The sequence below is a fragment of the Chaetodon auriga genome, chromosome 4 (genome assembly GCF_051107435.1).
Source record: "Chaetodon auriga isolate fChaAug3 chromosome 4, fChaAug3.hap1, whole genome shotgun sequence".
Taxonomy (NCBI): domain Eukaryota; kingdom Metazoa; phylum Chordata; class Actinopteri; order Chaetodontiformes; family Chaetodontidae; genus Chaetodon; species Chaetodon auriga.
Window position 1 is genome coordinate 29257167 of NC_135077.1, and position 26005 is coordinate 29283171.

The window sequence follows — 26005 nt, forward strand, 5'->3', positions numbered from 1 at the left end:
TCCCCGATCTGAACCCGAGCGGTTTTGTTATCTGTTATTGGATTTCTGTGCAACAGTTTGTCTATAACGAACACCATGTTCAAGCATAAGGATGTCCATCAGTGCACGTGGCACCAGGACACCCTAGGCCGGAGGTCAATGATCGACTTTGTAGTCGTATCATCTGACCTTTGGCAGTATGTCTTGGACACTTGGGTGAAGAGAGGGGCTGAGCTGTCAACTGGCAGGGGAGGAAGCGGGACAGACTTGGCAGACCCAAACGTACTGTGAGGGTCTGTTGGGAACGTCTGGCAGAACCCGCTGTCAGGGAGGTCTTCAACTCCCACCTCCGGGAGAGCTCTGACCAGATTCTGAGGGAGGTTAGAGACATCGAGTCCGAATGGACCATGTTCTCCACTTCCATTGTTGATGCAGCCATCCGTAGCTGTGGCTGTAAAGTCGCCGGTGCCTGTCGTGGCGGCAATCCCTGAACCCGGTGGTGGACACCGGAAGTAAGGGATGCCGTCAAGCTGAAGAAGGAGTCCTATCGGGCTTGGTTGGCTCATGGGACTCCTGAGGCAGCTGACGGGTACCGACAGGCTAAGTGTGCGGCGGCTCGGGCGGTTGTAGAAGCAAAAACTCGGGTCTGGGAGGAGTTCGGGGAGGCCATGGAGGAGGATTACTGGTCGGCCTCAAAGAAATTCTGGCAAACCGTTCGGCGCCTCAGGAGGGGGAAGCAGCTCTCTATCAACACTGTTTACAGTGGAGGTGGGGAGCTGTTGACCTCGACTGGGGATATTGTTGGGCGGTGGAAGGAATACTTCGAGGATCTCCTCAATCCCACTGTCATGTCTTCTGCAGAGGAAGCAGAGACTGGGGACTCGGAGGTCGATTCATCCATCACACGGGCTGAAGTCACTGAGGTAATTTGCAAGCTCCTCGGTGGCAAAGCTCCGGGGGTGGACGAGATCCGCCCTGAGTACCTCAAGTCACTGGATGTTGCAGGGATGTCTTGGTTGACACGCCTCTGCAACATCGCGTGGCAGTCAGGGACGGTGCCTCTGGACTGGCAGACTGGGGTGGTGGTCCCTCTGTTTAAAAAGGGGGACCGGAGGGTGTGTTCCAACTATCGGGGGATCACACTCCTCAGCCTCCCTGGGAAAGTCTATTGCAGGGTACTGGAGAGGAGAATCCGGCCGATAGTCGAATGTCGGATTCAGGAGGAACAATGCGGTTTTCGTCCTGGCTGTGGAACACTGGACCAGCTCTATACCCTCCACAGGGTGCTTGAGGGTTCATGGGAGTTTGCCCAACCAGTCCACATGTGTTTTGTGGACTTGGAGAAGGCATTCGACCATGTCCCTCGCGTCATTCTGTGGGAGGTTCTGTGGTGTTTTCCTTTGACTCACGGGCTCACGTGAAGAAACGCTGTTGCAATGCCAGAGCAGCTTGGAGTTGCTTCACTTTTTCAGCGTGGTCACTCCCTGATAGCCTGTCTTATGTTGTAGCATGTTTAGTCTCATAGTGTCTCTTTATGTTGAAATCCTTAAACAAGGCAACACAATTGTCTCAATTTTCAGTGAAGAAGTAATGTAATTCCCACCTCTCCTGAAAGCAGTGGCCCTCACTGTCAGCTTTTCTCAGCAGCACATAATGTCACATCATTGATCAGTGCTAAGTGATCTAACAAAATAACCTTGAAAAAGTGATCACAGTCACAGTTCCACTTCGTGAAACATATTGAGCAGAGTGATCACAAATTGTACACTTTCTATGAAAGTGACACTGGTTTTTCCAGTGGTGTAATATTGCACTAAACAGGGTGATACCATACTTTTATAATAATGACTCTGACTGCTCTGTTAAAGTGAGTATTGATGTGAGTACTTGCTGTGAGAAATTCAGCTTGGGCTGCACATCAGCAAATGATCTCTACTTCTTGGATGTCCTCTTTATTTTTGTCCTCCTGCTGCATCTTCATCTTGTGTCCTCCTGTCTCCTTCCTACCCTCTGCCTCCCTTTCCTCTACTTCTGTCTTCTCCCTTTGCTCTGCCTTTTCCTCCCTTGCACCTCTCTCTACTTCTACTTCCCTCCCCTCCTCTTTCATTGTTCTCCTCCTGTCTTGCATGGTGCAGGGGAGACAGTTTGCCAGGAAGAGGAAAGCAGAGAGACAGAGCAGAGAGAGGACAGCGCTGACGCTGACCTCAAGCTCTTGAGCTCCCTGTTCTCTCCCCCCCGCCTCCTTCCTCTCTCCTTCTTTCTCCAGGCTTGGGGAGAGATACACAGCACCCTCCTCCTGCCTCGGCATGAGCACAGCCCTTTCCAGATTGTTCCGACTGACCATCCCTCTGTTTCCCAATTTATTCCAGTTTCTATCAGTCATCTTCCCACTGATCTTTGCATAGTCATCAGTGCTTACATTCCCACTTTCGTCATCATCAAAGATTGATCCATAGATGCTGCTGTCTGACTCAACCAGTGTGTCTGAAATGACAAACTCAAACCCGTCACCCTCCTTATTCTTGTTCCCTACTGGCTGCAGGAAGCCCAGATCTAGGTTAACTCTTATCCAACCAGATCCTCTTGCCAGCCTCCTTGTCCTGCCTCTTCCTCCTACTTTGATGTCTGTCCAATCCCTGTCGCCTTCATTGATAGAGTTGGAGGTGATTGGCTGGTCAGCACAGGTTGAAACCAGGAGTTCTGCACGTAGCAAAGGCCCGCCACCATCACCCTGTGCAAAGATGCGTTGGCTGGGGCCAGGCGTCACCACAACCACAGTCTCAGCCAATGAGGATAGATGCAAAAAAAAGGGAAGGTCACTGAAGGAGGAGAGGAGGGAGGCGGTGTCATCACTGAACTGGAGCCAGATACTGATGGAGGCCTCCTGGAGAGACACGATGGGAAAAGGATGGAAAGATTATTAGATCTCAAAGGTCATTGTCTTCTAAACCAATGTAAATTCTCAAATAGTGTCCTTAATTTACCTCAACTTTATAAAGAACCATGTCTTTATTAAAATTTTTCCTTGTTTTTATGAGTGTATTGGATAATATTTTAAGTTCAAGAAACTTCTGTCTGATTTTTTTTCTCTCCATACAAACTCAACACTTTGTTTACTGTGTTTTTTCCTGTATTTTTTATTTTTAGTACCCTCCATAAATGCCACACACTACTGACTTGCGACAAGCAGGCACTGTTGGACATGTTAGGCTGCAGCATGACACTGTATTCACCAGTCTTACACCTTCAGACCTGAATCATGCCACCACACCAAGCCACTGCTGCCTGCCCTCCAGCTCAGTGCTTGAGTGAACAAGGCAACCAGAGGAGATGCAAGTGAGGCACAAGTGAGGCAAGAGAGGAGGTTTTCATGTCAGGCTAAAAGCTTGTGCTAACCTTGAACTACTACTGTTGAAAGCTGACTCTTCTATCTACCAACGCAATTCAATGCTGTGTTTTTAGCCGCTGTTTACATCCCAGCACACGTTAACTCATCAGGAGCACTTGGTTTACTCCATGATGTCATCAGCACTGAGGAAATCACTCACCCTGATGCTGTTTTCATCGCAGGAGACTTCAACTACTGCAATCTACAGACTGTGCCACAAAAAAATTGAAACCACTTGGACTCTCAAATCACATCTCTCAGTTCCTGTACCCAGCCTACAGTCAAAGACTCTAGCAGACTAATCCTGTGACTAAATTGTCATCCAAGTCATGGTTATCAAAGGCGGGTTGAACCAAATGCAGCTGAACTTGGTTGTAGAAACTCGAAAACTTTTTGCCTCTTATGCAAGGAGCCTCTTCAGTTCTAACTGGCTGGTGGAGAGTCCCAGGTATTTTACCTCATTGAGATCATTATCATGGTTGGAGATCATTAAATCTCCAGAGAAGGGATGGAAGGACAGTATTGTAAATGGTGAATAAGTGAGTAAACAACTCAAACTTCGGTCTCCAGATTCTGAGAGCATTATGCAGGACACAGACTGGGATGTTTTTAAAACTGCACCCGCATAAGAGGATTCTTCTATATGTATATAGGAGTATGCTGAATGTGTGAGTGGCTAGATCAAGACTTGCACTGTATAATACCAACTATACAGGTCATAAAATATCCGAACCAGAAGTCCTGGTGGAACTGGTCAATTACAACACATGTTGTATGCTTGCTCTCTTGCATTTATATTGGGCAATGAGTTGGAGTACAAAACAGCAGACTGTGGCAAACAGAGAGGCAAAACAGCAAGGGTTACAACTGTAAGGGCATCACCATGGAGCTAACCACAACACCACCATCTCGCAAAATGAACATCTTAACAAATTCTATTCCCCCTTCAAGACCTCCACCAGTGAAACAAAGAGTCACACAGTCAGAACACACAAGAGCCCTACCGACATCTTATCAGCTGATGCACACAAAGCCGTGAGGAGAATTAACATTGACAAGGCAGCAGGCCCAGATAACATCCCTGGACAGGCACTCAAGACATGTGTCACAGAACTGGCTAATGTTTTACATCCATCTTTAATGTGTCCCATGCACAGACCACAGTCCCCAGCTGCTTTAAAACCACCATGATCATCCCAGTCCAAACAAGGAGCCCAATCACTTGTCTGAATTGCTTCAGGCCAGTTGCACTCACTCCAATCATAATGAAATGCTTTGAGAGTGTTTCTGGTCCACATCCAGAGTAATACACCTGAGTCATAGCACTCCTACAGTATGCATAGCTCCCCAACAGATTCACTGGGGACACTATCTCTGCAGCTCTGCACATATGTAGCCCTCTCCCACTTGTTAAACAAAGATGCTTACACCAGAATGGTATTTATTGAGTTCAGCTCAGCCTTTAACAGTTGTGTGACTGTTCTGTGACTGGCTGGTTTCTCCACTGGCAGACCAGAATCTATCAGAATTGGAAATCTAACGTCAAACAATGTGATGATGAACAGTCACACTCCACAAGGATGTGTCCTCAGCCCTGCGCTCTACACACTATTCACCTACAATTATGTTGCCTCACACAAGGACAACACAATCCTGAAATTTACTGTCAACACCATACTCACTGGTGTGATGAAAAGACATACAGGAGAGATGGCAAGTCTGGTGACATGATCCCTTCCTTTTCTTTAAGTTGTTGTAATTGTTTCATGGGAAACATTTGCAGGAAATATTAAAATAACATTTAAAGGTGTCAGTAAGCTTGAAACTTAGTAGTAGTAGAGGTGGCTGTAGCTGAGGAGGTAGAACAGTCATCTGGAGGAGGTCGTTGGTTTGATCCCTTGCCTAGGCAGTCCACATGCCGAAGTATCCTTGGGCAAGCCAGTGAACCCCAAAAAACTGCCCCCGATGCTGTGCCATCGGTGTGTGAATTCATATGTACGTTACTTTGGATAAAAGTATCTACCAAATGACTAATTGTAATTGTACTTGAAGTATGTATGAAGTTATGTCTAACCACATTTTAAGATTGCCAGTTTCAGAAAGTTCCAAAAAATCAGTGGATGCGGGCAATCCCAGAAATGTAGCAAATAAGGAGAAGGTTGGGGTAGTGGACGGAGTTGTGGAAGCAAATGTAATTGAGACAAGAATTGAGAATTGTGTCAAGAGTTCGGTAATAATGAACAGCTGCATCCATGAAAGACTGAATTTGAGTAGTCAGCTTGTAGCCAAACAACTAGTGAATAGCCCAGTGATGGTGAAGCATGACTGAAACAGCTGATGATATCAACTAATGCACAACATTACTGCTCTCCAGTGCCCAAATGAATGTCACTGTTCAGGAGATTTTACTTGGGGGAAACGTGATTGCTTACACTCAAATTCTGTGCCAATTCATCTAGTAGAGATGTCAAGATATTTCAGTATATAAGCATAAACTTTGAAAGCTCATGCTGTTGGGTGAGAGGTCAGGGGATCTGTCAAAGTTCTACAAAATGGGTGAACCCAAATGCAAACAAACCAAGGAGTAAGGGAAGCCGTTTAACTTATTTTTTGCAAATATGTGGAAGATGATGATTGAAGAAAAGAAGGAAGAGCCATATTAGAGCCAGGGATTGGAGCTGAGGAGATTCAGGTCCTACATCAGAAATCAACCTTTGTCTCACCTGGTGATGTTTGTACAGGATGTTGTGGGCTGTCACTGTTGTTGTGATAATGGAAGGGTGGGTGGGGCTTGCTGTGAAAGCCATGTCGAGGCCGCTGACCACCTGCACAGACAGGTCCCCGAGGGTGACAGCATCAGAGGTCACAGTGATGTCACATCTGCCCAGCACGCCATCCCATTGCTCAGAGATTACCTAAAATTGGGGGGATTATGATGATGCTCACTGAGTGAAGATGTCAAATGTCTAATAGTTGATATACAACTATTACCTACATGGAGTGATGTCTTTCCGGGTCGTAAACCAATCAGGTTGTTCTGGGCGCCAAAGGAAACCACTTGAGGGTCTTTTATTCTCAACAATTTAAGGACCAAATTGGTAACATCTACAAAGCAATCAGATGAGCCCAGGAGGTGTGTGGTTCTGCTATGGGAGTCCTGAGCTGTGAACTGAGTCAGAACCTGGACTGAGGAGCGCTGATACACTGGCACACACCTGTAGAGACAAGACACACCTAACTAAAAGCTTTAACGTATTTCTCTGTGTCTGAGATAATACACACATGCGTATGATCATGCTTATGTTGCCAATCTATCTGAGAATATATCAAAAGCTATTCAAAACAACCTTCAATCTTTAAGTATAGTTAACACTCTCAATGTCAACATGTCTTAAAGGTTTGGACTTGGAATTTTTATATGGGTGGATACCCCTTTTGTTCATCTCATGCATGCTCATGACGATGCACATATATACATGTGTGTGACACAATAATAATGATACAAACTTTATTTGTATTATACCTTTCATACAGAAATTGCAGCTCAAAGTGCTTTACAAGAAAGGAATCATATGCACCAAGTGACAGCTTTACATAGAAAAGATATAAAAATGGACAGAAAATGAATATAAGATGGAGAAACAAAACCCATTTGATAATGATAGTAAAAGGAATAGAATACGAACGTTAAAATAACAATGATTACTTTGTTTGGCGTTGTCAGCTTTGTCATCATTTACTTGCCATAACAACTGAAGGAGGAGAAAAAATGGATGGGGCTAAATAAATCACAATAAAGACTTATTGGGGCTGTGTCCTACCCTTTCTCTGTGAAGTTGTTCCAACCATCAATGGCATTGAGAACGGGGTCTGCCAAGGACACTCGCAGGGGCACTGAGGGAACCCACACCTCCAGACACACAGACCCACGGAGTGTGCCTAACAGAAACTCCACCATTGCACAGGTGCTACCCAACCCTGATTCACTGCCATCCACAAAGAGGATGGAGCAATTGCTGGACACCTGTAGTTAGGATGTAGACAGACAGAGGACAAGTGGAGGAGTCTCCAATTACACCAGCGATTAAAGGATATAGATCAATATTCCTTTATATATGTATAATATGTACACTACCATTCAAAAGTTTGAAATCACCTGTCATATTGATTTTTTCTTCTTTCCCTAAATAATGACTATTTAAACATAGGTGTAATTCAGACATTAAATGTATTCATTTGAAATAGTTTCAACCCCAAAAAAACAATAATTAAATAATTAAAATTTACATTAAGTCAATGTCGCCACTCTACAGTACTGCATGACAGGGGAGAATACTGTTGCAACCACCCCCTGCCCCCCAATTACCTTAAATTTTGAATTTGTTCAGACTTAATTCTGTCCCTTAGTGCAGTCGTTGATTCAGGTGCAGTGGAGAATTTCCTAGATGAACACGAACCAGTCTGGCATCCCTCTTGAGCCCCTGGACTCATCTCTCTCGGTTTATTGTTTTGATGGCCATTTATTAGCCCGCATCACTCACTGCACCAACCCTGTCCCTTTAATTATGGCAAACCATCGTGAATTATTCAATTTCAAATCATGCCAGTCCCCCATACACCCATCCTGTTAGGTCACCCCTGGTTAAAACTCCACAATCCCTATATTGATTGGTCTACGGGCAGCATAATAGACTGCTCTCCCCCGTCGCACCACCTATCTACAGTGCGCCATACACCCTCCTACTGGTCTTCCTCCCACTCCCAGTACGGAACCTTCTGACTAGTCCACCATACCCCTCAGTACCATGATTTATCTCCAGTCTCCAGCAAGACCGTATGCTTAGATCAAGATGGCGCCGCGGACGGCTGCCTCAGTGTGTTGGTGCGCGTTGTTTTGTTTTGTTTTGTGACTCTGCGTCTGTCTGGAAAGGGCTCAGGCAGATCACTAACTACAAGCCTAAAGCCCCCCACTCCATCAACGATCGACGCCTAGCCAACAACCTGAACCAGTTCTACTGCCGCTTTGAAACACAGAGGGACAGTCCAGCAACCATCCCCCACGACACCTCCGAACAGCTCCAGCTCCAGTCACCTCCACCAATGCCCTCCACTTCATCCTCCAGCACCTGGACTCCGCAGGAACCTACACTAGGATCCTGTTTGTGGATTTCAGCTCTGCTTTCAACACCATCGTCCCAACTCTGCTTCAGGAGAAGCTCTCCCAGCTGAGCGTGCCTGACTCCACCTGCAGGTGGATCACAGACTTCCTGTCTGACAGGAAACAGTGCGTGAAGCTGGGGAAACACGTCTCCGACGCTAAGACCATCAGCACCGGATCCCCCCAGGGCTGTGTTCTTTCTCCTCTGCTCTTCTCCCTGTACACTAACAGCTGCACCTCCAGTCACCACTCTGTCAAGCTCCTGAAGTTTGCGGACGACACCACCCTCATCGGACTCATCTCTGATGGCGACGAGTCCGCCTACAGGTGGGAGGTTGACCACCTGGTGACCTGGTGCAATCAAAACAACCTGGAGCTCAATGCTCTAAAGACAGTGGAGATGGTTGTGGACTACAGGAAGAACTCAGCCTCACCCGCCCCCATCACCCTCTGTGACTCCACTATTGACACTGTGGAGTCTTTCCGCTTCCTGGGAACTATCATCTCCCAGGACCTCAAGTGGGAGCCGAACATCAGCTCCCTCATCAGGAAAGCACAGCAGAGGATGTACTTCCTACGGCAGCTGAAGAAATTCAGCCTGCCAAAGACAATGATGGTGCACTTCTACACAGCCATCATTGAGTCCATCCTCACCTCCTCCATCACTGTCTGGTACGCTGCTGCCACCGCCAAGAACAAGGGCAGACTGCAGCGTGTCATTCGGTCTGCAGAGAAGGTGATTGGCTGCAATCTCCCATCTCTTCAGGACCTGTACGCCTCCAGGACTCTGAGGCGTGCAGAAAAGATTGTGGCTGATCCCTCTCACCCCGGACACAAACTCTTTGAGTCACTCCCCTCTGGCAGGAGGCTGCGGTCCATCAGGACCAAAACCTCACGCCACAAGACCAGTTTTTTCCTGTCTGCTGTCAGTCTTATCAACAAGGCCCGGAACCCCCCCGACACTCTTCACATCCCATCTCAGACTCATTTTGTCACATTGATATAAATACAACTCTATGCGTTACATTAACGCTCAACTTGGACTTCTTTCTGAAAAACAGACTGTGTTTCTGGAAAATAGCAAACAACAAAAAACAGATATATATATATTTAAATTGTTATATTTTGTGCTCTTATTTTAGTAGATGTGTCATGCATCAATTTCACCACAACAAATTCCTCGTATGTGTAAAAGCGTACTTGGCAATAAAGCTTTTTCTGATTTCTGATTTCTGATTTCTGCTTTCCCTACCTCCACACTGCCCTTACGATTGTGCTATTGATCTGCTTCCTGGAGCCCCCCTTCCTATTACAACCTCTGTTGACTGTACAACCTCTCCCACCCTGAAAGAGAGAGCATGGAAAAATATGTTCATGAGTCCCTTGCAGCCAGTGTCATCATCTCCTATAACTGCTGGATTTTTCTCTGTGGCCAAGAAGGACAAAACTCTCTGTCCATGCATAGACTTTCAAGGCTTAAATAATGTCACTGTTAAAAGCAACAAATATCCCCTTCCTTTCATTAACTCTGCTTTTAAGTCTGCTCTGCTATATCCTTAACCATGCAGATGGAAGACAACGGGTTCAGTCATTACGTGGCGAAAACCTTCGCAATGACTGCATCCACGAAACCACTCAAGCTGGTGGCGGCTCAGTGATGGTATGGGCTGGTATTCATTATGGAGGAAAGACACCATTGGTGGTGCTGGATGGAAATGTCAACGCCATTGTGTACAGGGACATCCTGGAGAACCATTGCATCCCACATGCAGGAAAGATCTATGGGAAGAACTTTCATCTGCAAGACGACAGAGCACATAGGGCAGCTGCAGTGAGAGAATATCTTGATGCAGAGGGGGTGCAGCAGATGCTATGGCCCACTTGCTCCCCTGATATGAACCCTTTTGAGCATGACTGGGATGCCTTAGACCGAACCATCAATGATAGGGACAATATTCCTCAAACTCTACAGGAGTTAGCCCAGGCTCTGACCAAAGAGTAGGATGCCCTGCCCACTGACAACATCAGCAAGCTTGTGGACAGTATGACAAGACATCTTAATGCACTGATCCATGTCAGGGGTGGCTATACTCAATATTAATGACTGTGGGACATGTGAAACAGCAATATTGGACATTCATATGCACTGACCAAGGTTGAAGAATTTAATCCTATTGTTTCAAAACCCCTAATTTTGTTTAAGCCCGAGTACAGTTTATAAAGGTTAATTGTGATTTCATTTTTATTATGATATATTTGGAAGACATTGATTAATAAAGTTTTGAGAAGATATACACTTTATCTGTTAAGAATAAATGATATTGTCACAATCATTTCACAGAAAGAGGTAAAAATATTTTACTCCAACTTTATGAGCATCAGTGTTTATAGAAGTATCTACAGTTCTAAGTGGAGACTGGTATATGATGAAGCCTCCCTATGGTACCAAACTCCTCTGTTCCCATTTCAAGGATGTGAAGTCACGGTCTTCTGTTTGCAGATTCTCACTCAGTGGAGACTAATAACCACATCCCTGACAAGCACCGTATCCAAGCACCAGTCTACACACCAGGTCAGCAAGTCTGGTCATCCAGTCGCAACACTCTTCTCAAAACTGAGTCTGAATTGTCTCGCTTCATCCGCCTCTTTCCCGTTGAATGCGTTAACAGCCAGTCTACTGTAAAACTAACTCTCCCCAAGTCTATGAAAGTTCATCCCACCTTCCCTGTGTCACAAATAAAACCAGTCTCTTCCAGAGAGCTATGTTGGGTGATTCCAAACTTTTGAACAGTAATGTACCAATTATAATGCATGAATCAAGTCAATCAAAACATCAGAGAAGAATCAAGATGGTTTCGCATGCACAATGCGAGGCTCAGCATCTCACTAGAATTCGCGATATAGTGATGATTTTCTTACTGATTTCGAGCCTGTTCGCTCATTGCAACTTTGTGAACACTTCCTACAGCAAACAAGAACTTTCGGATTTAAGATTTCGATGCACAAGCACTGTATTCGACAAACTTCAGCTCCCCCAAGAGATCGGCAGGACAACAGAACAACAGAACATCAGAGCACCCTGGTAAGACCAGGGGCATGGACTGTATATACGTGAACAAAACATGGTGTACAGACTCTGTTATCACCGGGAGCCACTGTTCTGCTAATCTGGAATATCTGATGATCAAGCACAGGCCTTTTTATCTGCCTAGAGAGTTTACATCCCCTGTGATAACTGCAATTTATATCCTCCCCGGATGCTAATGCTAAACTAGCAATGAAAGAACTGTATGCTGCTATACACAAACAACAAACTGCACACCCTGATGGAGCTTTTATTGTTGCTGGAGATTTCATCTACTCCAACCTGAGGATTGTTCTCCACAAATTTCCCCAGAATGTCTCCTACCCCATAAGAGACATAACCCTGGACCATGTTTACACAAACATTCCCGGGGCTTACAAAGCCACCTCCCTCCCCCACCTGGGACAGTCTGATCACCTCTTGTTGTTCCTACTCTCCAAGTACACACCACTCACCGTCAAATCTGGCGACGAAACAGCCTACAGCTCATCCAGAGCCAACCTAAAGAGGGGCATCACGGAAGCTAAACATGCTCACAAGCTACAGGTTGAGGAGCACTTCCACAACAACGCCAATGCCCACTGCATGTGGCAGGACATCCAGGCCATCAGCCAAAAAAAGACAACCCCACCAACCAGCAATGCCTCCCTCCCTGATGAGCTCAACAACTTCTATGCTCGCTTCGACTGGGACAACACACAACCAGCCACCAAAACTGCTCCCCACCCAGATGAACAGCCCCTCACGCTCTCCGCTTATGATGTGCGTTCTGTACTCAGTAGGGTGAATGTCCGTAAGGCTGCTGGCTCTGACGGCATATTGAGCCGCATGCTGAAGGCCTGTGCAGAACAGCTGGCTGGGGTCTTCACTGACATCTTCAACCTGTCACTGGCCGAGGCAGCAATCCCCACGTGCCTCAAGACCACCACCATCATGCCAGTACTGAGGCAGCCAGTTGCAGCCTTAATGACTTCCACCCCATCTCACTCCCCCATCATCACCAAATGCTTTGAGAGGCTGATCTTGGCCCATCTCAAATGCTGTCTTCCGTCCACACTGGACCCCAATCAGTTTGCCAACTGACCAAACAGGTCGATGGATGATGCCATCTCCATGGCACTGCACTCTACCTTGATGTACCTGGACAACAACAACACCTAAGCGAGGATGCTGTTCATCGACTTCAGCTCAGCTTTCAACACAGTCATCCCCTTCAAGCTGGTCAACAAACTCAGGGACCTAGGCACCAGCACCTCCCTCTGCAACTGGACCCTGGACTTCCTGAGCAACAGACCGCAGTCTGTTAGGTTAGACAACCACACCTCCGTCACCCTGACCCTGAACACCAGCATCCCACAGGGCTGTGTGCTGAGCCCTCTCCTCTACTCCCTCTTCATTTCTTCATGACTGTGCGCCTGTGCATTGCTCTAACTCCATCATCAAGTTTGCAGATGACACCACGGTGATAGGCCTGATTAACAACAATGATGAGTACAGGGATGATGAAGTCTCAACAGCACCTCTACTTCCTGAGGAGACTGAGAAAAGTTAACCTGGCTTCAGGAGCCTCCGTTCCCGCACCAGCAGGCGCAGGAACAGCTTCTTCCCCAGAGCTGTTACACTGCTGAACTCTGTCCCCCAGCAGCCCCCCCCCCCAACCCCCACCACCCTCCCATCAAGGGCAGACTGGTGTACAGGGAGACCGGGGATTTCCCCGGTGGGCCGTTGGGCCAGCGGGCCAGGCCATGAGAAAAAGAAAAAGAAAGGGGGATAAAAAGTCTATCGCACTGGCCAACAGCGTTGTGGTCTGCTCGGGGGGCTGGGTTTGGTGGCTATTGTTGTGATAGGCTATACCTGTGTTCATTTAGCTGTGTTCACGTATCACTGCCTATGCTGATAGCCAATCAAATTTCGTCCACGTGGGTAAGTCCCACCGATTTCCTCAGCCTGTTGCAGCTGTCACTTGTCAATCACACTGCTCTAACGGTGCTAGACAGCTTTGGAGGAGGACTGAGAGCTAGCGCAGTCAGGGCAGATGGAGCATAGAAAACAAGCCCAAAAATGCAAAGGTGGTGCTGAAAAGCTCTGGGATTAAAAAAAAAAAAGAAATCCCTCAAGGAACTTGCAACAAGTAGGAAAATTACAGACATAAACACCTCGTGCATATCTCGTGATCTCTCACTGGCTCTTTGTTCTTCGCTCCCCCCGCAGAGGATCCACCTGCTCCCCACTACAGCATCCCCGCCACCTTGCTGCTGGACCCCGCTCAGCCTCCTGCCTCTCGCCCGCACCACCATTTGTGTTTCTTGACTGCGCCTCACCACCACGTGTCATCTCGCCCCCACGGAGACTCTTCATTGTCACGCTGCACTCCACTACGTCCTCAGGATCCACTCGTCTCCTCCTGATCCTGTGCCGTCTTCACCACTCTGTGAACCCACCATACCATTCACACTAGTATCCTCAAGTACTCTGTGCACAATAAATCCTTAACCAGTCACTCCTCATCTGAGTCTGCGTCTGCGTCCTAATTACCACCTTGAACACGACATCTGGCTTAATAAGGCTTAATAACCGTACATCATCTCATGTACATACTTAACTGATATTACACTATTTCTTTTAAATATTTACTGATGATGATGTTGTATTGGTTAACTAGCATAATTAACAATACTGATCTCTTATCTAGATTGAAGATGATCCAGCTGTGGACAGAGGAGAGGATCCCAGACAAAGCACCGTTATTGTTATGGCAAGGCTGATGACAATAATGCTTGTTTGCCTTGTTTGCTTTTTAGCCATATGCACTAACTCATGCACTAACACCAAATACTGCCATCCTTACATTCTGTTGATAGTGCAGTTTTAGTGGTTTACTAACATAATTATCAATGCTGATCATTTTTGTAGTCTGAAGATGATCCTGCTGTGGACAGAGATAGCCAAGACCAGGAAGTCAGTGGCCCCCATGCAGTAGTTGATTATTTCACCAAGCCAAAGCCAGAGACATTAGACCTCTTCCTCCATTTTCACCCCCAGCAGAAGGCAGACAAGCCTGTAGAGCAGAGGGCATTTTTTTCTGCAAAGATGGTACAAACAGGAAATGGCTATCATACAATGAAGACACAGAAGCACTCTTCTGCTTTCTTTGCATGGCTTATGCTAATCCTAGAGATAGCAGCTCCTTCATCACTGGCATGACCAACTTCACACATACACCTTAGAGTCAATGAGTATGAGCAAAGTGCTAATCACAGAAATTGTGCTGAGGCATACTTCCTCAGGTCCTCTAAAAAGACTATTAAGGACCTTCTCATGGGACCTCAGATGTCACTTCACAGACAGCAAGTCCGCAGGAGGCGACAAGTGTTGGAGCGCATCATAGATGTGATGAAGCTCATCGGCAAAAGGGGTTTGAGCCACAGAGGCAAGCGGGCGGAGGCAGCATACACACTGGATGATGACACTATTGATCACAGGAATTTTTTAGAGATAATTCTTTTGCTGGGAAAATATGTCTGTCTCAAGGAACACCTCACTCTCAGCATTGAAAAAAGCAAGCAAATCCATCAATCTGACTCTGGATCAAAAGGAGGTAGAGGTTCCCTTGTCACTTTCCTATCCAAAACAACCATCGACTACATCATCGCCACTATCCAATACCTAATGAAGGTCACAATTGCCACTGAAATTCGGGAATCTGGCGTGTACTCCATCCAGATTGACACCACACCTGACATCACATCCCAAGACCAGTGCTCTGTTGTGATACATTATGTGACAGACATCGTTCATGAGTGACTTGTGGCTTTGATCAGATGTGAAGCATCCACTGGGCTGTACTTTGCACAACTTGTGAATGAGGTGCTGGAGACCATGAACCTGGATGTGAGGCAGTTTATTGGAAGTCCCACTGACGGGGCCTCCAACATGCAAGGCCAATACAATGGCTTTTCTGCACTGCTGTCCGAAAAGTCCCCCACCCAAGTCCATGTGAGGTGCTACATGCACATCCTCAAGCTTGTGCTGACAGACACAACAGAGTGTGTATTGGCAAGTGGCTCTCTTTTTTCCCTGTTTAACAATGTTGCTGTCTTCATCAGAGATTCCTACCAGAGGATGAACATCTGGGAGAAGAAGAGCAAAGACCCCAGACACAGACGTCTTGCACCCATCAGAGAAACGCACCGGTGGTCCAAAGATGTTGCTTTGTCAAAGGTATTTGGCTCTTTTGGAAAGCCAGATGGGGCCCTGTATGTTGATGTTCTCCACACCCTCTCAGCCATTAAAGATGTAAAGACCATCAGCACCACTGCATGAGTCAATGCAATGGGATACATCACCCAGCTCTGAAGTATGAAACAATATTTACAGCTCAGATTTTCCCGAGAATTTTCCAGGTCACCTCACCAGTCTCGAAATACCTCCAGGGAAGTGGAATGGACATCCTGACAGCTCACTGGATGGTAGTGGCTGCAGAAACACAGCTGAAATATATGAGCAGAGATTTCCAGAAAGTCAAGGCAGCGGCTGACACGTTTGTCCAGTGGGCCAAAAATCAAGTACAGGAGCAAAATGAGGAGACTGAGCTGGAGGCTGAGGCCTCTCTGCCACAGAAATGTGGCAGAAAGAAGAAATCCATGCCTGGAGAGATGTGCCGAGATGAGGCTGTGACTGATGCTGAAACATCATATGAGATTGATATCCATAATCAAATCATGGAGACTGTCTTATGGAGCATCCATCAGCGATTCCTGAAAAATGGAACTTTGTATGCTGATTTGGCACTTCTGGACCCAAAAAACTTCAACCAGGTAATAGCTTATGCTGGTGGTTTCCCAGAGGCAGCACTCCAGCAGTTGAGCAAGTGTCTGCTGCCATTTGATGACAGAGCAACGGTTGCCAATTTACAGAGCAAGCTCATTGGTCTGGCTGGACAGTGGAAGAGGTTAAAGACATCTGTATTTGAGGAATACACAAACAAGACAACAGAGGATGGCCCAGGGGGTGCCGAAGATGAGGTGGAGATGGTTTACAAAAAGTGCTCATCGTGCAAGGACTGTGCACTATGTTGCTACCGTGTTCTGAGGCAGTACAAACTCCTCACAGATGCATACCACATCATTGGTCTTGCATACAGGTTCCTGCTCACCCTGTCTGTCACACAGGTAGCATGTGAGAGAAGCTTTTCGACCCTGAAATTCATCAAAAACAGGCTCTCTCTCTCTCTCTCTCTCAACAGCACCTTGAGGCTTTTATGCTCATGGCTACTCAACCAGATGTTTTAAAGATGCTGGATAGTGACAAAATCATAGATGGCGTTGCAGAGAAAAGTGAGCTGCTGCAAAAACTACTAATTGAGTGAGGTAATAATATATGTGACTTACCTACTCACCAATCTTTATATTAGTGAATGACTTATTATTGCACACTACTGAACTAACAATTAAAATATGACCTATTAGTTTTAACCAAGGCTTCGGGGCATTTTAACTTGCATTTCGGCGTGTATTCTCACCTCATGACTTATATTGTAACTGTAACTGTATTGTATATTGTAATTTCAGTAATATTTTTTGTCTCTCACCCATATATATATATATGTTCCAGAGGGGACTCCAGAGAGGACTGTGACCCCCAGGACTGTGTCAACATCAATCAAAGACCAAAACAGGTAAAGACAGGAAAGATTCTTCTTCACATTTCAAGTTTTTAGTTTTCAAATGTCAGTTTGCTATTTTCAGTTTAATTCTCATTTTCACAAATGTTCTGGATTAAGTTTTTACATACTATATAGTTAGCTTTGTTGTTTATCTATTTTTAAATAACATTTTATTGAAATGGGCTTATGTTGTAATTATGTTGCCCTCTAGTGGTTTACTCATGGTATAGTTATTCAGTTCTAACAGCCTGGCAAATTGGTCGGCCAAATTTTATTGTATCAATGACCTGTTTGCATTAAAATCACTACATGCTTTAAAATCACTACACTGCTGTAATTATTTCACTGTAGGATACTTAAGGGTTCAGGTTAATGTTTACTATATGATTATGGTCCAAAACAATGTCAAATGCTGTTTTTTTCATCAAGGTACAGGAAACTTGCTTCCCACACCGCGCATGAAGTGGGCCGGTCTGTCAATGACTCCCGGGCCACTTTTCCCCTCCAGTCCGCCCCTGCCTCCCATTGACACCGACACCCCCTCTTACCACCTTGTGGCCCTCACTCAGGACCCAAGAGACTACAAACAATGATGAACATTGCAACTCAGCCCATGTCATACTGCACATAACACACACCAGACATATCGCTTTATATTTTATATACACTATATTCCTCTTCTATTCACTAATACTTTTTACTTTTTACTGCACTGCCACTTACTACCTATTGCACTTTACATACAGTTTACATGCTGTGTTGCACATGTTTTTTAGTTTCGTAAAATTACTTGCACTGCTTGCACAAACCTCATACTGTTTATGCCAATTGTACTACTTGCATGTATTTATATTTTGGATATTAAGACTATTTGCACTTCTGGTTAGATGCTAAACTGCATTTTGTTGTCTCTGTGCTGCACAATGACAGTGAAGTTGTGTCCTAATTGAATGTTTAAATATAACAAGGTCACAGCAGTAAGCCATCCATCCATTCCCACCCGCTTATCCGGGGCCGGGTCGCGGGGCCAGCAGTCTGAGCAGGGACGCCCAAACTTCCCTCTCCCCGGACACTTCCTCCAGCTCCTCCGGGGGGACCCCGAGGCGTTCCCAGGCCAGCCGAGCAACATAGTCACTCCAGCGTGTCCTGGGTCTTCCCCGGGGCCTCCTCCCGGTGGGGCATGCCTGGAACACCTCCCTAGGGAGGCGTCCAGGGGGCATCCGGAACAGATGCCCGAGCCACCTCAGCTGACTCCTCTCGATGTGGAGGAGCAGCGACTCTACTCTGAGCTCCTCCCGGGTGACAGAGCTCCTCACCCTATCTCTAAGGGAGTGCCCCGCCACCCTGCGGAGGAAACTCATTTCAGCCGCTTGTATCCGGGACCTCGTTCTTTCGGTCATGACCCAAAGTTCATGACCATAGGTGAGGGTAGGAACGTAGATTGACCGGTAAATCGAGAGCTTCGCCTTTCGGCTCAGCTCCTTCTTCACCATGACGGACCGATACAGCGACCGCATTACTGCTGCTGCTGCACCGATCCGCCTGTCAATCTCACGCTCCATTCTTCCCTCACTCGTGAACAAGATCCCAAGATACTTAAACTCCTCCACTTGAGGCAGGATCTCTCCCCCAACCCGGAGGGAGCAAGCCACCTTTTTCCGGTCGAGAACCATGGCCATGGCATGGCAGTAAGCAATATTCTTAAATCAACAATTGCTTAAATGACTGTGTGATGTGAAAAGTCTCGCACTGACAAACCTATAGAGAATTAGTTGCAGTTGTTCTCAATTCTACAAAGTTTTTCAAGTGATTTTCAGCTCATTGTTTTGGTTCAACAGACAGCCACTTACAGTTATCCGCCTGCTTCCACTTTTTAGCCTAAGCTTGGTTAAAGTTGAGTATTAGATCATTATTGACCTTGGAAATAGCTGGTGGTGCCCAAGATAATCCTTTAACATAGACAAGGGTTCTTTTTTTTTTTTTTTTTTTTACTGATTTTCTTGTGACTATGTTGTACCTTTTACACAAGTCTACATTACATTTATTTGGCTGACAGTTTTGTCCAAAGTGAACCTTGACAGTATTCTCGTTGGCAGAGTGACACGTGACTGCAGAGGTGACATCTGACACCTTCCCATCATGACTTATGGCCAGGACAATGACAGGGAGTGACACCGGCTGGCTGGTCAGTATGGCTGTGTTGATGATTGTGTTACTCTGATGACAGAGAATAAGAAAACACACAATCAAAATGATGTTTAAGCAAATCAGATTAGATGGACCTTTAAAGATTTGAGAGATTTTAAAATTGTGATCTTTGAGTTGGAATTGAATGAATGAATAAATTAACCACCTCTGTAATGGGAGCGATACCAAAGATGTGTCGATCAGCGAATGAGAAGATGCTCACTGCTGTCCTCTGTGGCGAAAGGCGGTTCCTACGCTCAGAGTACTCCAGCCACCATTTAACAGTCACGGCCATGGCAACACCAAAGCTCTGCCTCAGGCCATCCACTGACAGACACACCACCTGCTGGAGGAGAGCGGGACTGCAGGACGACAGAGATCAGACTGAGCTGCCAATATGTCAGTGAGGGAAGATGTGCCTTCCCACTATCTCCTTGGTTACATAGTCATTACGGAAGGCTAGTTTTAAAGGAAACATGATTGCACATAGACAAGGGTACTGCTAGAAATGTTTTGAAAGTTCTGACACTGTAAGTATAATTACTGGTCTGTCAGCCTTTTCTTATTGGTGGGGTGGGGTGGAGTGGAGAAAGGAGTAGTGTAGAAAACCGGTCTATGCACACCTTTTATTGTATGAATGATAGAATGTGGTAAAAACACTTTAAAACACAGTTTAAAAATACTATATTTTCCATCTTTTGTGTATAATAGTTGCACTATAGTTGGAGGTGTTGTTTTCAGTTATCACAAGATTAGCAAAGTGAACTTGCTCCATTTGGTTGTCATTGAGACATTGAACTGAAGTGGAATCAAATTCTTGACTTACTTGTGTGTTTCCTTGAGCATGCTGTGTTTGTGGCAGAAGATAGACACCACGTCATGTTTGGGGCTTTGGCTTTTTTCCAGGGTCACTGCCCACAGGCCAGAGGTCAGAGTTCTCTTGGCCACCATCGACACTAAGCCCTTCTTCACCTTCAGCCTGAAAACACTCACACAGATGTTCAGTGTAAATGTACAAGAGCTTGTTGGCAGATAATGATACAAAGTGTGACACAAGACATTTTGAGAACATGAAAATAGGGTTGTCCTGGTATCATTTTGTGTTTACCTTATGACAACAACCTCAGAACTGAAGTTGGTTCTCAGATTTACAGACACCTTGACTGGCTGTCCTATTAGGACCAGGCCCCTGTGATAGCGAATCATGACATGGGAGTCCAAGCTAAGCTCCTCCTCATCCTGTCCATTCAAACAGGTTTCTTCTTCTTTGGTCCTGCTCTCCTCTCTTTCCTTCTCCTTCTTCAGTGTCACTGCTTTGATATGAAAGAGCTGCCTCTGGGATTGAGCCACTTTGTCCTCCACACATCTGGATGATGGTCAAGAAATCAACAGACATTGGAGAATTACAGACAAAAGTTAATGATTGAGCAGCAGTGAAAAAACTCAAAACTCCAAGAGCCTCTTTAAAGACATACCCTTGTGGTGTCAGCTCTGGGTGGGCCACTGTGTCAAAGGAGGAATAGTAAAGCTGTATCTGGTTTCCCACGGGATCCCGTTGGTACTTGAGAGTCCATGGTATATCAGCACCTGAATGGTATCTGAATAAAGGTGTAAATCAATCCCACACAGTTAACTGATAAAAGGATCATCAACACCTAGAACTCATAGAAGAAAACAAGCATCCATGGAAACAATTTCCAACATATCTTTCCATGCATAATTTTTCTGTTATAATTGGCCCATTTCCTCTCAAATAAATGCAATAAATGTAAATGGAGTTCATACTCAAAGATGGATCCACGAAAACTTCTTAACTGCACAAACTAGTTTATGAGATTTGACAATTAGCATAATTGATTTCTCTACATTCCAATATAGGGTTGCTTGTTTCACTCCATTTGTGAACAAGTTTCATTCACAAAAAAGATCCCCAAGAGTATTCAATTCAATTCAATTCATTTCAATTCAATTTCATTGATATAGTGGCACATCACAGCAGAAGTTGTCTCTGGACACTTTCCATATAGAGCTGGTACGGACCATACTTTTAGAAAGAAGAATGTCACACAACCCATTATAGCAGGGGTGGGGATCCTCCGGTCTTTGGGCCATATACAGCCCATGCGACTGTTTGAGCCCACAAGGCAATTCATAAATACAAAAAACAATTACTATATCTTAAAATAGTCGACTAACACATTCTTCAGAGTGGCTCCTGAAAGCAACAAACATTTGATATCATGTCAATGGGTCATGGTGACTGTCAAGAAAAGTAAATGTGGAGTGATGTGCTTTCCAAAGTAAATGGACAAATGATTACCTTTTTTGTTGCAGTAAAAGGCAAACTAATGTCCGTATATTAGTTTGTGGAGATGAGCTTGCAGTGATGAAGAAGTCTAATCTCAAGCCTCATTACATCTACAAATATGCTGAACAGGATTAGCTGAAAGGATGAAGTAACCACTCTTCGACAGACTTTGTGACAGAAACAATGCTATGCAAGCAAGTTTTGTGGTGAATGAGCTAATAGCTCAGAAGCTGAAACCTCACTCAAAAGGAGAATTTGTGAAGGCCTTTGTGAGGAATTTTCTATCGCAGGCCTTCTGTACAGTTAGGAGCTCAAAGGTCTCAAGGTTGGACAACACAGAGATCTCAGACAGAGACACATTAACATGATATTTAGAGACCCTTCTAGCAGACAGCAGATAGGAAGTCTCTCCCCCCGTTCTTACTACTGAGGTAGCCAAGGTCTTCTAGATAAACTGTAGGGACAGAACAGACCAATTCTAGGAGGATTGCTTGAGTTTACATTTTAATAAGGGATTAGGTCAAAGTGTCCTCAGTTAGAGGGTTGGAGGTCAGGGCATACGCTAGTACGATAGGGGCTATTGTTTAGTTTTGACTATCCAATAGAGTACCATAAATGTAGAAGGTAAGAATGGAATATCCGTAATAGGGAATAGTTCAAGGAGTAGACAGGAAAACATGTAATATTGAGGGTATTAATACAAAGGACATCTTCACAATTTGGTGTGACACTACCATGGTTCACTTGTGGACATTGTGTTGCTCATCAGCTTCTCTTTGATGCATCAAGACTGCAATAAATGCTTCTGCATAAGACATCTGAAGTCTCCTGGTGAACTCCTTCCTTCAGCTCATAAGAATTTCCACCACAGCCTTGCTCCTGCTGCGCAGTTACAGGTACTGGACAAAGTAATATTGAAAGGAGGTTTCAGCTTCTTAGCTATTAGCTCGCTTGCTGGGCATCCAAACTCCACCAAAGAGTGTGAGTGTGAGTGTTTATCCATTTATCCTTGCAGCGCACTCAGCTTAGCATGTTTGTAGTTGTAATGACGTTTGAGTTTAGACTTGGCCATAGGATCACCACCCCTGTTATGGCATTTGAAAAGCTTCCCCTTGGGTGTCTAGCTACCCCTTGGGTGCCAAGTTAGTATTGTCATTCGCTGCTCACAGCTGTGTTGAGCATGTTTCCTTGTGGGAAGTGACAAGGTCTGAGCTTAGGCACCAATCATAATCATTGGTGTACTATTCTACAGGCATATATCAATTCCAAGTCAGCTGGTTCACTGAAAAAATAAGTGTCTTGATGAAAAAAAAAAAGTTTAACTTTAAGATTTCACCTCAGTGAAGGAGAAGTTGCAAGCTGACGGTTGACAAAGTTGCTGTGATGACGTCCACCCCGCTGCCATTCCCGCTTCTGCACCCGGTGACGAGGGTGAATGCTTTTGTCCAAATTTTGATGTGATTGGTTGTTGTCTTGATCCTTAAACCAGTCACTGGGCAATGTCAGAGTTACCAGGCACAGCCCTAGAGGAGGCTGGGAAACAGGATGGACAGATGGATGAACACACAAAAAGAAAGGAGGGGGAGGTGGTGAAATGAATGAGTGAGATAGACAGAGAGGAAACAGTAGGTTGGGAGAGAATCTGTTTTTTACCTGTATCATACATGAAGCCTTGTGCTCCTCTGTCTCCTTGAAGGCATGCAGAATGATGCAGGTCCCTTGGGTGCTCATGTCAACCTGCTTGTGGAACAATGTTTTCACGCTGAACCTCTCTTGCCCTTTCTCATCCCTCTCTCTTTCCACATGCTCTGAGATGAGAAAGGCTGACAGAGGGGGAGAGAGAGGGAAGACAGGCTCTGATATGAGCTGTAAAAAGAGAAAGTGAGGTATGTAGCTAGTTAGTGTCAGCATTTGATGTAGAATTAGCAAACCATTGCATTTTCCATTTTGCCATTTTCAGTAAATTCATTCATTTATTTGGTCCTCTACTTTTTCTTTTACCTGTGTAACTGAGTAGGGGCCAAATGAAGCCTGAAGGCCTGGTCTGAGGTCCCCGCTGTTCAGGGACACCATAAACAGGCTCTGGGAGAAGGAGAAGGGGCTGGAGTTGGAGAAAAGAGGGCCCAGCTCTGCCTGGGACAGAGGGAGGAACTGCCAGGGAGCAGGAACGACAGACAGTTTCACTGGCAGGGAGAGAGGGAGAGGAGGTTGCAGGAGAGATTGAGGGACTGATGGTATAAAAAAGAAAGGAGAGGGAGGAGGTGTGAATCAAAGTGTTAGAGATTTAGGCGAGTTAAAAAGTCATGAAAAAATAAACCTTGACCCACAATGAGGTCACCCTCCACTCAGATGTGTTTTGTTTCTTGTACCTATGCTGTGATATTAATGTTGTTGATTTCACTGTGTAGAATGATGTCTGTGCAGTTTGCTTTCACACACATCACATTATGCTGAAGGGTGAATGTTTCTTTGTGCACATTGTAAATCTTAGATTTAGACCTGCAGGATTTGTAACTACTCATGACTACCTAGGAGCCAATCATGGCCCAGGAAGCACTTAACACAGTGTGATGTGGAAACTTGAACCCTCCAGGACACAGACACTGAGAATGGACTTTTCAGGGAAGTTGGACACATCTTGTGTCCAGCAGTTAAAGCATCCGAAGCATCCTTAGGCAAGATACTGAATCCCAAAACTGCCCCTGATGCTGTGCCATCGGTGTGTGAGTGCGTTTGAATGGGTAATGCTTGTAATAAGCCGGTGGCTTACCTGCCGTACAAATGTGTGTGTGAACGGGTGAACTTGTGTTGCAAAAGTGCTTTGAATGGTCATCAGACTAGAAAAGTGCTATACAAGTACAGTCCATTTACCATTTACCATTCATAGACTCTGTATTGTGTGTAATTCAACTTTTTTGTTTCAAAACAATATCAGACAGTGATTAAACAGTCTTTCTGAATGTCTTAAAACATGTCTGGATAGAATCTTTAATGAAAAAAAAGTGTACATCGGAAAATTGTTTGACAGAAAGCTGGTATGAAGTTCTTCACAAACAGATACACAGGATGTTGATTTCTGCAGAAGTCCACCCTATTATAACTCTCTAATATAGCACAGACAAAAAAAATCTAATTACCACAGTAAAGACTCACGTTCTATGAAAATCCAAAAGAGCAGCAGCATGCTAACTCCTCTTCTGCCCCACCACACACCGGCCCAGCTGATATCTGCCATCCCCACAGACCTGATGCAACACAGTATCATGTGACAACCAGTCTGCTGTGAATTAAATCAGTATAACACTATTCTGCAGTAGATATTCTCATCCAATACCAACCTTCAGTACAAATACAGGAAATGTTTGACATTTTAATTGCTTGACCATATTTCCCTAACCTTATTTAGGACATCGGTTTAAGTTACTATGACCACAACTTCTGATGTTGACCAGGTGCTTGTAGTTAGTATTATACTTTTAACCACATTAATACTGTTTGTCATGTGCAAATAATGAAGGAATAATCCATTAAAAATGTCATCCCTAAATGTTGACTAAACAAGCACCACTTATTTACTTGCTTCTTCTATAGCTTTCAGCCAATCCCAGGTCTTAAAAAAATTTCAAACAGAAGCCATTTGCTTTTGAAAAACAAATGGCCTTTCACCCACCTTTATCTGTCTATTTCAGTTCCAGGTTACATCTTTTCCTCGAGGCAATTTTAAAGCTGATTTAAAAAATGCTTCATGGTTTTGTCTCTTGGTTTGCTGGTCTGCTGCTGCCATAAATCTCCTCTGTCTCTCTGTTCTTCCCTCCCTCTGTGTGCCAGATTCACACAATGCAGATTTATTCATTTAAAACTGTAAATAATCCCCCCTCGCCTCCCCTTCGTTATGAACCTCTTCCCTCCCCTTCTCTACAATCTCATTTTCTACTGTTTTGCTTCTTGCTGTCTCCCTCTCCTACATCACCCCTCCCCTCTTAGTTACTCTTTTTGTCCATTCCTATCTGTAGTCCCTCCTCCTCTTCTACAAATAAATTTGCCAAAGAAAAGGGTTACTGTTTTGAAATGAAATTCTTTCTGTGTGCGTGCATGTGCGTGTGTGCGTGTGTGTGTGTGTGTGTGTGTGCATTACAGTGTTTGAATGATGGCAAATGCGGGTTTCTCCATCACACACCAACTAAAATTGTACATATACTAAAGTTAGAAGTGTGTATGAAGTGTGTGCTGCAATT

General features: G+C 45.0%; 1 protein-coding gene across 1 annotated transcript; it reads right to left on the reverse strand.

Annotated features, from left to right (window-relative positions):
• Positions 1-226: 226 nt before the first annotated feature.
• Positions 227-25633, reverse strand: tmem132a (transmembrane protein 132A). The gene is made up of 14 exons (XM_076727512.1): positions 25441-25633; positions 24924-25015; positions 23772-23998; positions 23424-23636; positions 23107-23303; positions 20938-21060; positions 20571-20828; positions 20289-20441; positions 19629-19824; positions 19349-19492; positions 7189-7391; positions 6363-6582; positions 6091-6282; positions 227-2863 (listed from the first exon to the last, which is right to left on the reverse strand). Exons 2-14 carry the CDS (start codon positions 25003-25005, stop codon positions 1898-1900), a joined length of 3174 nt encoding a protein of 1057 aa, XP_076583627.1. The 5' UTR covers positions 25006-25015; positions 25441-25633; the 3' UTR covers positions 227-1897.
• Between the last annotated feature and the right edge of the window lie 372 nt (positions 25634-26005).

What these genes read in the sequence shown, in the direction of transcription:
- tmem132a (XM_076727512.1), bottom strand. Translation starts at nt 25,005, where the DNA reads ATGGCAGATATCAGCTGGGCCGGTGTGTGGTGGGGCAGAAGAGGAGTT. An exon ending in GCAACTTCTCCTTCACTGAG is followed by an intron (nt 21,061 to 23,106) that starts GTGAAATCTTAA and finishes ACCTTTATTCAG; the next exon opens with ATACCATTCAGGTGCTGATA. An exon ending in CCAGAGCTGACACCACAAGG is followed by an intron (nt 20,829 to 20,937) that starts GTATGTCTTTAA and finishes ACCATCATCCAG; the next exon opens with ATGTGTGGAGGACAAAGTGG.